Source organism: Phascolarctos cinereus, unplaced genomic scaffold, assembly GCF_003287225.1.
Source record: "Phascolarctos cinereus isolate Bilbo 61053 unplaced genomic scaffold, phaCin_HiC Scaffold_8;HRSCAF=390, whole genome shotgun sequence".
Classification (NCBI taxonomy): Eukaryota; Metazoa; Chordata; class Mammalia; order Diprotodontia; family Phascolarctidae; genus Phascolarctos; species Phascolarctos cinereus.
In genome coordinates this window covers 40,464,776-40,476,831 of record NW_027556291.1, presented here as the reverse complement: position 1 = coordinate 40,476,831, position 12,056 = coordinate 40,464,776, and the positions used below count along the sequence as shown (strand labels likewise).

The 12,056-nt window shown below is 46.0% G+C and overlaps 1 protein-coding gene across 2 annotated transcripts in view; it reads right to left on the bottom strand.

Annotated features, from left to right (window-relative positions):
* The window catches only part of ARHGEF6 (Rac/Cdc42 guanine nucleotide exchange factor 6), a 118,321-nt gene that overhangs the window by 31,890 nt on the left and 74,375 nt on the right, over positions 1-12,056 (bottom strand). For both annotated transcript variants that reach the window (XM_020971753.2, XM_020971752.2), the window contains exons 9-10: positions 10,431-10,553; positions 2,559-2,697 (exon numbers count right to left, since the gene is read on the bottom strand). In XM_020971753.2, the coding sequence (XP_020827412.1) occupies positions 2,559-2,697; positions 10,431-10,553 (262 nt within the window). The remainder of the gene's footprint in view (positions 1-2,558; positions 2,698-10,430; positions 10,554-12,056) is intronic.

The window sequence follows — 12,056 nt, the reverse complement described above, 5'->3', positions numbered from 1 at the left end:
CTACACCTCTAATCTGTATCAGTAGTAATCTCCACATCATAAGATGATGTCAATGATATCACGGGTCCAGAAAGAAGAAGAGGAGGAGGAGGAGAAAGAAGAAGAGAGGGAGGAGGAAGAAGAGGAGAAAGAAGAAGAATTCTTTCAAAGGGAGGTATCATTAGGCCAGAGTGCCAGGAGTGAGGGAATTTGGGGTACGGTTTGGGAGTTATAGCGGTCAGCCAAATCTGCTTTTCAAAACTGTTTGTATACTGATGCTATAAGACCCAACCTAAACCCAACTTGGAAATTTTCAATGTTTCCTTCCAAAGATTACTTCTGAAACAAGGCCCTAGAATCTCATGGAAATTATAACCCCAAGTAAGTCATCAAAGCGGAAAATATGAATAGATTCCAAACAGGTTTAGATCAAGTCCCAGATGATGGATCTATCGCCAGTTACAAAAGGAAGACAGTGATATTTGAGTTACCTCTCTAAGTTCTGGAAGTCAATGTCACCAAAGGGCAACTTGAAACACTCTCCTCTGGGCCATCCTTTGGTGACAGAATACTATGGCTATGATCCAGGACAGATACATAAGGAAGCTCAGAGCCCAAAAAGGCTTTACTGGGTCACATGAGCATAATAAATGCAGTCATCTGCTTTAGAAACGGAAAGATAAAGGCATTCCCTCTGGGCTTAAGTTTTGTGCTATATTTTTAAAAATACATATTCTTTTGCATTAAATGCCTTTGCTTTGAACTAATTGTAGTGCCCCGCCTGACTAGTAACGGTAAACAAATTGTGGAGGTTCCTGAGCTATGGCTCTGAGTGGCCACAAATCCACAGTATACTCTGAACCTGAAGTAGCTTTATCTGAGGGACGTACTCTGCTAGTTTGAGGGTTCTCCCAGCTGCTACTGCTGTTTGGTTTGGTTTTTTTTTTTAACGTTCTTACAACGGAGTGGGGAGAAAGAGACCAGACTTCTTCTAGATTCAAGTTGTTACTTTTCAAATTTAATAGGGTGGATAAGACAGCAGAAGTCGGGATTCGATGCTGTCACTTTTATGTTCTGATTCGCCATTTAGCTTAGCTGCCCTGTCAAGAAAGTCGGAAAGCCAGACCCAGTTAGAGATGAGTTATCTGATGCTGGGAGGAGCCAGGTACCAAATGGAGGCAGAGAGGGCTTTAGTGAAGGGGAAAGTCAAGGAGGGGGTTCAAGCAGAGAAAGGGTTGGTCTTTGGGGGGGGGTTTTGCCTTCTTTTGTTTTCTTAGCCTGGGCCATTCATTCTTGAGCATGCACAATGTTAAACAGCAGCAGAAATGGACTTTTCATAACTGGCGATGGGCAAGTCTCAGACAGTTCAGTTGCTGGAAAGGCAGCCAGAGGTCAGCTCCTCACTGAGCCCCAACGGAAGCCCCACTCTGGCAGCCTTCGCTCAGCAGCTCCCCCACTGCCTCCTGGGTTCAGGCAGGTCCTGTACCCTGAGAATGTGGTTTTGCACACGGCGGGGCTAGCAAAGAAGTACACAGCCTCTTTCTTTAAAGTTAACCGAGCCTTTTTAAAACCTCAAACCCTTTCCCCAGACAACAGGAAGAGCAACTAGGGTAAATGCAACCTCCTCAACTGGGCCCTCTTCCCCCACCTACAGCCACAGAATATATAGACATGATAGCACAGGACTAGGCACACAGTAGGTGTTCATGAAATGCTTACTGGCTGAAATATTTCCAAGAAGTGTCAAGGGCGAGTTACCCATTTAAGGCCTCAGCCCAAGTCCTGATTATTCAAATGAGGTTGCTGTAGCTATAGTACAATTATCCTGGGTAAAATAGAGACTCCAAATGTAAAGGTGGGCCCTTCCTTCTTTTCAGAGGTGGGGCACTATGGGTACGGAGCACTGTATATACTGTCAGACTTAGTCGATGTGTTGACTAGTTTTGCTGAAGCCCTTTGTTTCAATTTTTTTTTTATCCTTTATGAAGAAGGCTGGAAAGCAGAGGGAAAGGGATCTATTTGGAAATAAAGGAGACAGAAGAATGAAAGAGATCAATAAAAATTGCTAAAGTGGGAGAAAAAAGGTGACTGTGTGTCAATGGTCATATGTTTGTATATCAACAGGTGAAGAAATCAACTCTGAATCCATTTCTGAGTTTTGACTTCCCTGGGAAGCACCTGAAATGTTTACTGTGACCTCGAATGTTAAGAGACTACACTCAGAGCCTGAATTGAGTTGTCAAAATAATAAACAAGAATAAGAAGAATAGAGCTCCTCTGGGAGTCCCCAAGCTACCTGGCTGCAGGGCCCCAAAGGCAGCAGCACAGCAGTTAGCTCCAAGCCTGGTCTCATCAAGCTGCCTTGCGCCACCACAGACGGGGCAGGACAAGTGGGGAGAAAGGCCCTGCTGAGAGTCCCAATCTGGGGCTGCTGCTACATCTGGTTCGGTTTCCTCATGTAGAGGACAAACTGGGTAACCTGGGGACGAGGCCAGCTGGGAGCGATGGAGCAGGGCCGGCAGGAGACCCAAGGCCAGCGCCCTCCACACAGCCCACTCGGGCCGCCATCCACATCTTACCTCCATGTGGCGCTCCAGCTCTTGGAGAAGAGACACATATTTTTCCAGTCGCATGAAGGGCTTGCTGAGGTTTGTTGTCAATAGGAGAATCCCCGGATTGGCTGCTCCCTGACTCTCCATAAACTTTTCCAGACTGTCACTGGGGAGAAACAGAAGCACTCTTCACTTCATGAGCCAAGGGAACGTTACCAGGGCCATGCTGCTGTTTGCCCCTAGAAAGAGCCAGACCCCAAGTGCTCCACAAGTGCTTGCCAGTCTGGCAAGTGGGAAAGGATTGAAGAAGCACCTACTATGCGCCAGCACTTTACCAATCCATTCTCTCATTTGATCCTCACAACAACCCTATTTTACAGGCAAAGAAAACTGAGGCAAACAGAGGTCAAGTAACTTGCCTGCGGTCACACAGCTCCCCTTCACCTCTATCCTTTCTGTCACTCAGGTTCCAAACAACAGTCATCCATGACTCTTCTCCAACCCTCATATTCCATATTCAATCAGTTGGCCAAGTCTTATCAATTCGGCCTCCACATCTCACTTGTCATCTCTTCCTCTTCACTGGCAGAGCCACTTCCCTAGCTCATGGTCCTCATCGCCTCTCCCCTGGACTACTGCAATAGCCTCCTAATTGGCCTCCCTCCCTCCATCCTCTCCCCTTTCCAATCCATTCATCCTCCAAACTGTCAAACTAACATCTGCAAAGCACAGCTCAGGCCATGGAGTTCCCAATTACGTCTATGAGACAATACCAACTATGATTGGCATTGAAACCCCCCCACAATCTAGTTTCAACTGACCTTTCCTGATTGGTTTCATATCAGCTAGGTGGTCAAGGTGCTGGACTTGGAGTCAGGAAGACTTAAGATCAAATCCTGCCTCAGACCCTTAGCTGTGTGACCCTGGGCAAGTCACTTTGCCTCTGTCTGCCTCAGTTTCCTCATCTGTAAAATGGTTTGCAACCCTTCAAGTGTTATGTAAATGCTAGTTAACATCACAATGACATTTCTACCCCTCACAAAGTACTTTCCAGCCAAATCAGCCCTATCTCCTGCCTCCTCTTTCTGGGCTCACCTTTGCCTTGGAGGAGCCTCACCTCCATTCAGGGCTCAACTTAAGTGTCATCCACTCTTTATATGAGGCCTTTCCCAACACCAAGCCCCTGCACCGTCAAAGGAGAATGCTATGAGAGAGCAGACCGAAGCTCCATGTTTGCAGAAGCAGCACCAAATGGGAAGGCAAAAAGAATCCCAGTGATGGCAGCCAGGACGGCTGGCTTACAGGCTGGCCCGCTGCCTGGAGAGCCAGGGCACCTGAAGCAGAGAACTGTCTCCACCCACAGACCTGTGTAGCCAACTGCCCTTTATGGACATTTGTTGTTCTAGCTATATTCTTTCATTTGACCCTTCTCACAACCTTCGGGTGGGTTTGGAGCTGGAAGGGACTTTGGCCCCATTTTGTGTATGAGGAAACTGAGGCACAGAAAGGATTAAATGATTTGCCCAGTGTCATGTGTGCATTTACCTATTTGAGCCAAGTTCCATCTCATCTGACCATATCACTCCCCGACTCCATAAACTCCAGGGGCTCCCTAGCACCTCCTAGAACAAACACAAAATCCTGTTGGCTTTTTAAGGCCCTTCATAACTAGGCCCCTTCCTACTCCTATGGTCTTTCACGCCTTACTCCCTTCCGTGTGTATTCTGTGACCTAGGGACACTGCCTCCATACTGTTTCCTACACAAACCACTCCCAGGCCTTCTCACTCCTCACCTCGTCTACTCTCCTTCCTAATTGCCACCTCCTGACTTCCCCGGCTTCCTTCAAGTCCTTGCTACAATTCCACCTTCTCCAGGCAGCCTTTCCCGAGCCGTCGCACTGCCAGGGCCTTCCTTCTTTGACTATCTTCCATTTGCTTACACACAACTGTTGGTATGTCATCTTCCCTCCCCCCTCCCACCATCCCCGACCCCCGTCAGCCTGGGAGCACCTTGACAGCGGGGAGGCAGTCTTTTGCCTTTCTTTGTATCCTCAGTGCCTGGCACATAGTAGGTACTTCATGAATACTTGATTTGGACCTTTCTTTGCCTCCCCAGCAGGGCTTAGTACAGTGCTGGGCTTGACTTAACTTCATCAGGGTTAGAAAAACCAAAGGCTACTCGAAATCGCAGGCTCAGAGGCTTCTCGAGGCAGAGGGAGGACTCAACCATCCAGGTTTTCACAGCCATTTTTGGTATTCTCATTCCACCTAGAGGCCTGCACAAAGAAGTTCACCTACTGCATGAATAGCAGGCAGGGCTGAGGATCACAGCTTTTCCTCCCTCTCCTTCCTGTTCACTGCCCTCCTGTCATCTCCTCACTTCTGAGTCCCCACCCCCAAAGAGGGTGAGAAACCCTAACTCATGCATTTTCTCCTTTGGAAGTCATGGTATGGAGAAAGTACTGGAAATCCTCCTGTTACCTAGGTTCAGGATTGGTGGTGGTGGTGGTGATGGGTGGTCTCATTTGCCTGTGTCCTGCTTGGATCCCATCACAGCCATAATGATGAGATAGCTACAAACAGGATTCCTACCCATAGTACTCAGGGAGATGAATTCATTTGACAGTCACGCCAATTCCACTGATGGGGCCTGATTAGTCCCGCTGTGTTTACAGAGGAGGAAAAACTCACCCATGATCACCTCGCTATTAAATGGAGAAGCGCCACAATTACAGTGGAGAAGGTGCTGGACTAGGAGGCAGGAAGCCCTGGGTTCAAATCCAGGTTCAGTCACTTACTAGCTATGTGACCCTGGGCAAGTCATTTCCCTTCTGTTGGCCTCAGTTTTCTCCTTGATAAGATGGGGATAAGAGAGGCCCCTACCTCACAGGCCTGCAAATGAGCTATATGTTCAGGGCTATATAAATGGAAATTATTACTGTTGTTGTTGTTGTTGTTATGACATGTCAAACCCATGTCTAGGGTTTGTTCTGCCATGCCGTGCTCCCTTCCGAAATGGACACAGCTGGGGAGAGAGCCCAGGTTTCCTGATTTAACATTCAAACACTGAAGTCATCATTTTTGGAAATAAACCAGTCACTCCCGCCTCAGGTTTTATGAAACTTCACATAACTGGACATGAGAAATTCTCCAAAGATAATTCTCCCTCAGTGATTAATAAGCACACAGCAAATGACCCTTTTAGAGGGATCAGGGTGGGAAGGAAGAGGCTTAGAAAGCCAGTGAAGAGAGACTGGAAAGGCCAAGATGGTTGAGAATATGCAGTCAGAGGTCATGGGCCTGACTCCCAACTTTGCCACCTGCATCACCGTAGGCAATCCACTTCACTGGCCAAGACCTCAGTTTCCTCCTCAGTAAAATGAACAGGTCGAACTAGGTGACCTCTAAGGGCCCTTCCGGCTCAAAATTTATGATCCTGTGATCATTGAATGAAACTCTTCAACAAACTGTGCCTTCAGGGCCACTCTGTAATAGGTTAGAAGGAACCTCTTCTACTCCATCAGGGAACTCCGAGTCCTGACCCAGGGAAATGAGCCAACCAATAATGAAACTGGAGCATGCATCATTAGTTACAGGTGAAACTTGCAAGGGCCCGAAAACTTGTTTCAGCACAATGTACCCTTTGTCATTTCAACTATGTCATCTCTTCTGGCTTTATTCCCTCCAACTCTACTGGGCTCATAGTTTTTTCTCTTAAGATAAAAAGGAAGAGAAGCTTCCCTAGGGAGAACGAGTAATATAGAAATCTTAATTTCCATCTTTATTTGTGTTATGAGATTCTCTCCCTTGGTACATGTGAAAAACACCCCGAATTTTCAAAGAGGAATCATGTGCAATGGAAACTCCAAAATTAGACACACTGGATTGGAAGGAGGTCATTGTAGCCCACTTCTCTCATTTTGTAGGTAAGAAAATTGAGTCCGGGAGACTGGGAGGAGCTTGGCCATGGTCCAACAAGTTGGTGGTTCTGGAAGTCCTAGTCCTGGCTCTACCCCTGATTAACTAACTGGGTGACCTTAGACTAATCATTTCATTTTCCCAAGCCTCAGTTTCTTCATTTGAAATATGGTAGGGGATCAAGGGAGTAAGAGGGGGATCAAAGTGTTAGACTAAATAATCTCTAAGGTTCTGAAATTCTGTTTGTTACTAATGGGAGAGGTTCTGCTCTCTCCTGTGTGCCAGGGAATGACACAAGAATAAGATGTGATGAATAGGTCTTCCTCTACGCAAAGGCCTTCTTGCTATAGGTTAGAGATCTCTTGTGTGCATTAAATGATAACATAGATGCTTTATACAGGAGGGTTGGAGATGTGCTAGAAATTGACTGCTGAGGAAACAACAGAGGCTGACATGTTGATACCCTGGATCTCTGGAAGGAGGAGAAGGAGAACAAAAAGCCAAAAATGAGCATGACCAGGAGAAAGGAGTAAATTAAAGCATGGGGCAAGAAAAGAACATTTGCACAAGTTCACCCAGGCTGGACCTAACTGGCCTTGTGGGTGTAGGGACCAAGGAGAAGCCAACGACCACCTCAAGCTTCAACAGAACTTCTCGGGGCCCAGTTTTAGCCTAAGCGTCAGGGTTTTATGATGAGGAAGCTGAGAGAGGAGCATGGGGCAGGGCTACATTCCCAAGGCTGGCCCCAGAAGAGGAGCCTTTAACCCCGTAGCTGGTAGCAGAGAACAAGGGATGAGGCCCCTGGCATTTCCTCACAGGAAGGAAGCACGGCCATACTGACTGGGCTAAAAATAGCTCTGCATCCAGGGCAAGGGGAAAGCATGCTGGACTTGCATGCAGGAAGATCTGGAGTTAAATCCTGCCTTTAACACTTACTAGCTATATGAGCAGGGCAGCTAGGTGGCGCTGCAGTGGACAGAGTACTGGGCCTGGAGTACAGATGACTCATCTTCCTAAGTTCAAATCCAGCTACTAGCTGAGTGACCCTAAGCAAATCACTTCACCCTGTTTACATCAGTTTCCTCATCTGTCAAATGAGCTGGAGAAGGAAATGGCAAACCATTCCAAGATCTCTGCCGGGAAAACCCCAAATGGGGTCATGAAGAGTCGGACACAATTGAAATGACTGAACAACAATAACAACAAAGCTATATGAGCAGGGACCGGTCACTCAGTTTCCCCATTTGTAAAGCTGGGATCATAGCACCTGCAATACCTACTTCTCAGAGGCATTGGGAGGGGCCAGACTTGAAAGCATCATCATAATTATTATCAATCCTTCCAACATCACCACCGTCCTCATAAATGCCATTGTCTGCCTTGGGGGCAACACTTGTTTATAACTGTGTTGTCTCTGCTGACTATGTGGCTGAGCTATAAATGGGCCAGAACTTCCTACATTATCCATTAAGCAGCCGGAATTAGGCAACTGACCAAGCAGCTGAGCTGCCTGCCTCGATCACCAGTCATTCAACATTTCCCCTTCACCACAGCTGCCACATGGCCATCCCAGGAGCCCCATTTGTTCTCCCTGAAAACAGCAGGAGTTCCTAATGTTGATCAAGGGAATCCACATGGTCTTCCCATGATACCTGTAGAATAATTCTGCCTCAGCGCTGCCCTGCCTACAACCTGTAAGCCAAGCCTGCTTACAATGAACTGGGGTGAACACAGAAAGGTAGCCTGCTGTCCTGACAGTCCTCCATCTCCCCTGCCCCCGAAGATGACAGCATAGGTTCAGGAGGGCTAAGGTTTACAGCATTTGTCCTGGACTTGAGCAGCCTAGCAAAACTGTGGCTGTTTGGGACCTGAAGCCAAGATCAAAGTATGTCCAAGGGCAGACCCAAAGGAAGGCCAATCTGCTACAAATGTGAAACATGATGTCCTTATTGGTTATCCCACATGAAAATATGGTGGCCTTACTGGCATCCCACATGGAAATACGGAAGCCTTACTGGTATCCCACATGGAAATATGGCAGCCTCACTGGTATCCCACATGGAAATATGGAAGCCTAACTGGTATCCCATGTGGAAATATGGAAGCCTAACTGGTATTCCATGGGGAAATATGGAAGCCTAACTGGTATCCAATGGGGAAATATGGAAGCCTAACTGGTATCCCATATAGAAATATGGCAGCCTTACTAGTATCTCACATAGAAATATGGCAGCTCTACTGATATCTCACATGGAAATATGGTGGCCTTACTGGTATCCCACATAGAAATATAGAGGCCTTATTGGGATCCCACATGGAAATATGGAAGCCTAACTGGTATCCCATGTGGAAATATGGAGACCTTACTGGTATCCCACATGGAAGCAAAAAGGCTTCCAATGACATGGTCACTTTCAAGTCCAAAGCTCCACCCTAAAACTCTATAAGGGACCTAGACTTCTTAGAAGGGCATTTGGCCTGCTGGGATCCACTTGGTTTTCCACCAGGTCAGGCAGGCAGACAATTCCACTGCTGCCTTCAATGGAAACTTCTCATTTTAACCTATCCTCAACTTTTAATTATCCAGAAACTAACAAGTCAGGCAGATTGATGATTAGGATCCTCTATTTCTCCCACTTCTCCTCTCATTGGACATTTCACTGGAGAAAGGGTATTGGCCTCCAAATCTAAAGCAGAGTGCTGCTAAAGCAGATGAAAATGTCAGTGTTTAACAAAATAAATAAAAATGCAATACAACACAGATAATGTTAATTTGTGATTTTCTAAGTCAATATGTGGCCTGGAGGGATCAGTTTCTATTTGAACTTGACAACACTAGTCTAAAAGACCAGCTCTGCTATTAATTTGCCGTGTGACTTTGGACAAGTCCTTTCTGCTTCTCTAGGTCTCAGTTTTCCTGATGGCAGAGGAGGGGAATTAGACTAAATCATTTTTCAAGCTCTTTCCAGTTCCTACCCCTTTCTTGTAACTGTGACCTCTTAAAAGTCACCATCATCAGAGAGAGGAATGGGTGAGTAGAAAGAGATGAGATTAACTGTTGTTGCTGGCTTGTCAGCAGCTTGAACTCATCACTCAGTGGGGGAAGAGCTGTATTCCTTTTTTGCCTAAAATGACATTGTTGTACGATGTGTTTGTTGTACCCAGGCTCTCTCCCTGGAGTCGTGATAATCCAGTGGTACCGATACCTGTCGTTCCTTAAAACAGACACCTGATGTGTCTGGAAAGGAGACCTGGAGCTGGAATGGGACCTTAGATGTCATCGAATCCAACCCTCTCATTCTACAAAGGAGGAAACTGAGGCCCGTGGAGGGGAAGCTACTTGCTCACAGTCACACAAAGGCACGACTTACACCCAGGGCCTAAAACATTCTTGCCACTGTGCTACAGGGTCCAACTTAAAAAAGTCAAAGAGGAAGAAATTATATATATGAGGAATTCAGAGAAACACAGGAAGATTGCTATGACTCAATTTAGAATACAAGAAATAGACCCAGAAGAATGGTATACACAATGACTACACCAATGTAAATGAGAAGATCACTAAAAGCAGACTGAAGTCCACAAAATGGAAAACCAGGAATGGTCTTAACGAATATCATAAAACATGCCTCCCCCCTCTCAGCAGACAAACAGGGGACTGTAAGGGCAAAACATCGGGTACAGGGTCCATGCTCGGGTACTGTCACTGGACTGGACAGTTTTGCCTAACTGTTTTCTTTGTCACAAGGGAAGGTTCAGTGAAAAATGTGTGTTTACATGTAATTGAGAAATGAATAAAATAAAAATTAAATGGTTAAAAAAATCAAGGGAAGGTTCAATTCTGGCATAGAGAGGATGAGGAAATGGGAGTACAGGTGTATATCAGAAATGACTGGGAGGCATCCAAAAAGCTTACTTAAAAAAAACCATCGAGGAGGGCACTTTGGTAAGGATTGTCAACAGGACCACACATTCATTACCTGTGCTGAGTTATAACATTCACAGCTGAGGGGTGATTAGCACAATAAGTGAGATACAGAGATTTAAACTGAGGCATTAGGGACATCAGGCAGCCTCCGACTTTCTGCTGACTCTCTGGAAGTCTGTTTCAAAAAGAGAGAGAGAGGGAAGAAAAAAGATATATTATATAAGTAACAAATACCTGAGGATGACTTCCATTAAAATAACAATAACTAACATTTTATAATACTTACTATATGACACGCACTATGCTACACACTTTCCAGAAATTATCTTATTTGACCCTCACACCAAACCTGTGAACTAGACACTACCTTTATCTCCATTTTACAGATGAGGAAATTGAGGCCTGTTAAAAATGCATAGTATCAGGGCAGTAAAACTTATTTTAAAGAACAAAATAAAATTAATATCGTGGAAAACCTTAAGGGGAAAAGTAAGAGAAATAAATGACTAAAAGCAATATGTGGCCTGAGTTGGGTGTTGAGAATAGGACAGGGTAAGGCAGCGAGCAGAAAGGATGGTCGGATGGCTAGTTCAGCCTCTGAGCGGCCATCATTTGGAACCCTGGCTGCCTGCCCACCTGCTGTCTTCTATAGATCTCCAATGGCCTCATCCGGTCCATCCCAAAGGAGAGTGCGTGGGCTGATGCTCAGCCCACGCTCCCTCAGGACATTCAGGAGCTACAGTTCCCATCACCAGCCTTCGCCTCACTCAAGCCCTCAGAGTTAAAAGTCCCCCTCCAAAAGTCATATTTATCCCATGATGTCACTTCAGCAACATATCCTACATAATGAAATGTGAATAAATCCCATGCTCCCATGTTGCATGACCAAAAGGATATACTTTTTCTGCTCCAAGCTTCCTTGGAATTCAGTGAAAGTGCCTAGACTAATCATAGGATCCTAGATCTCAAGCCGCAAGGGACCCCCAGAAGCCAGCCAGTTCAGCCCCTTCATTTTACAGAAGAGGAAACTGAGGCCCAGGGCAGTGAAGGGACTTGCCCAAGGTCACAAATAGAACCCTAGCTCTAGAGCTGAAAGGGACCCCAGAGGCCCCTGAGTCCACTCCCCTCATTTTACAGAGGAGAAAACTGACACCCACAGAGGGAAAGGGACTTGCCCAAGGTTAGCCAGGTAATAAACAGCAGTCAGAACTCAAATCCAGGTCCCCTCACTCCCAAACCAGTGCTTTCTCCAGAGCACTAGATGATGTGATCAGTGGAAAAAAGCCCGAAGCTCACAATCTAATAATAAGAACTAACAATGACTAACATTAATATAGCACCTGCTATGTGTCAGACACTGTGCTAAGTGCTTTACAATTATCTCATTTGATCCTCATGGCGACCAAGGGAAGGGAGATGCTCTGATTATCCCCATTTTACAGATGAGGAAACTGAAGCAGACAGAGGTAAAATGACTTGCCAAGGGTCTTACAGCTAGTAAGTATCTGAGGCTGGATTTGAACTCAGATCTTCCTTACTCTAGATCCAATGCTCTAGTCACTGCAGCACCACTTAGTTGCCCAATCTACACTCTACTGCCCAAGGTACAAAAGACTGTCATTAGACGTCTGGCATGAGGATACTGAGGCAGTCTCCTGCAACCAAGCACCTTTCTCAG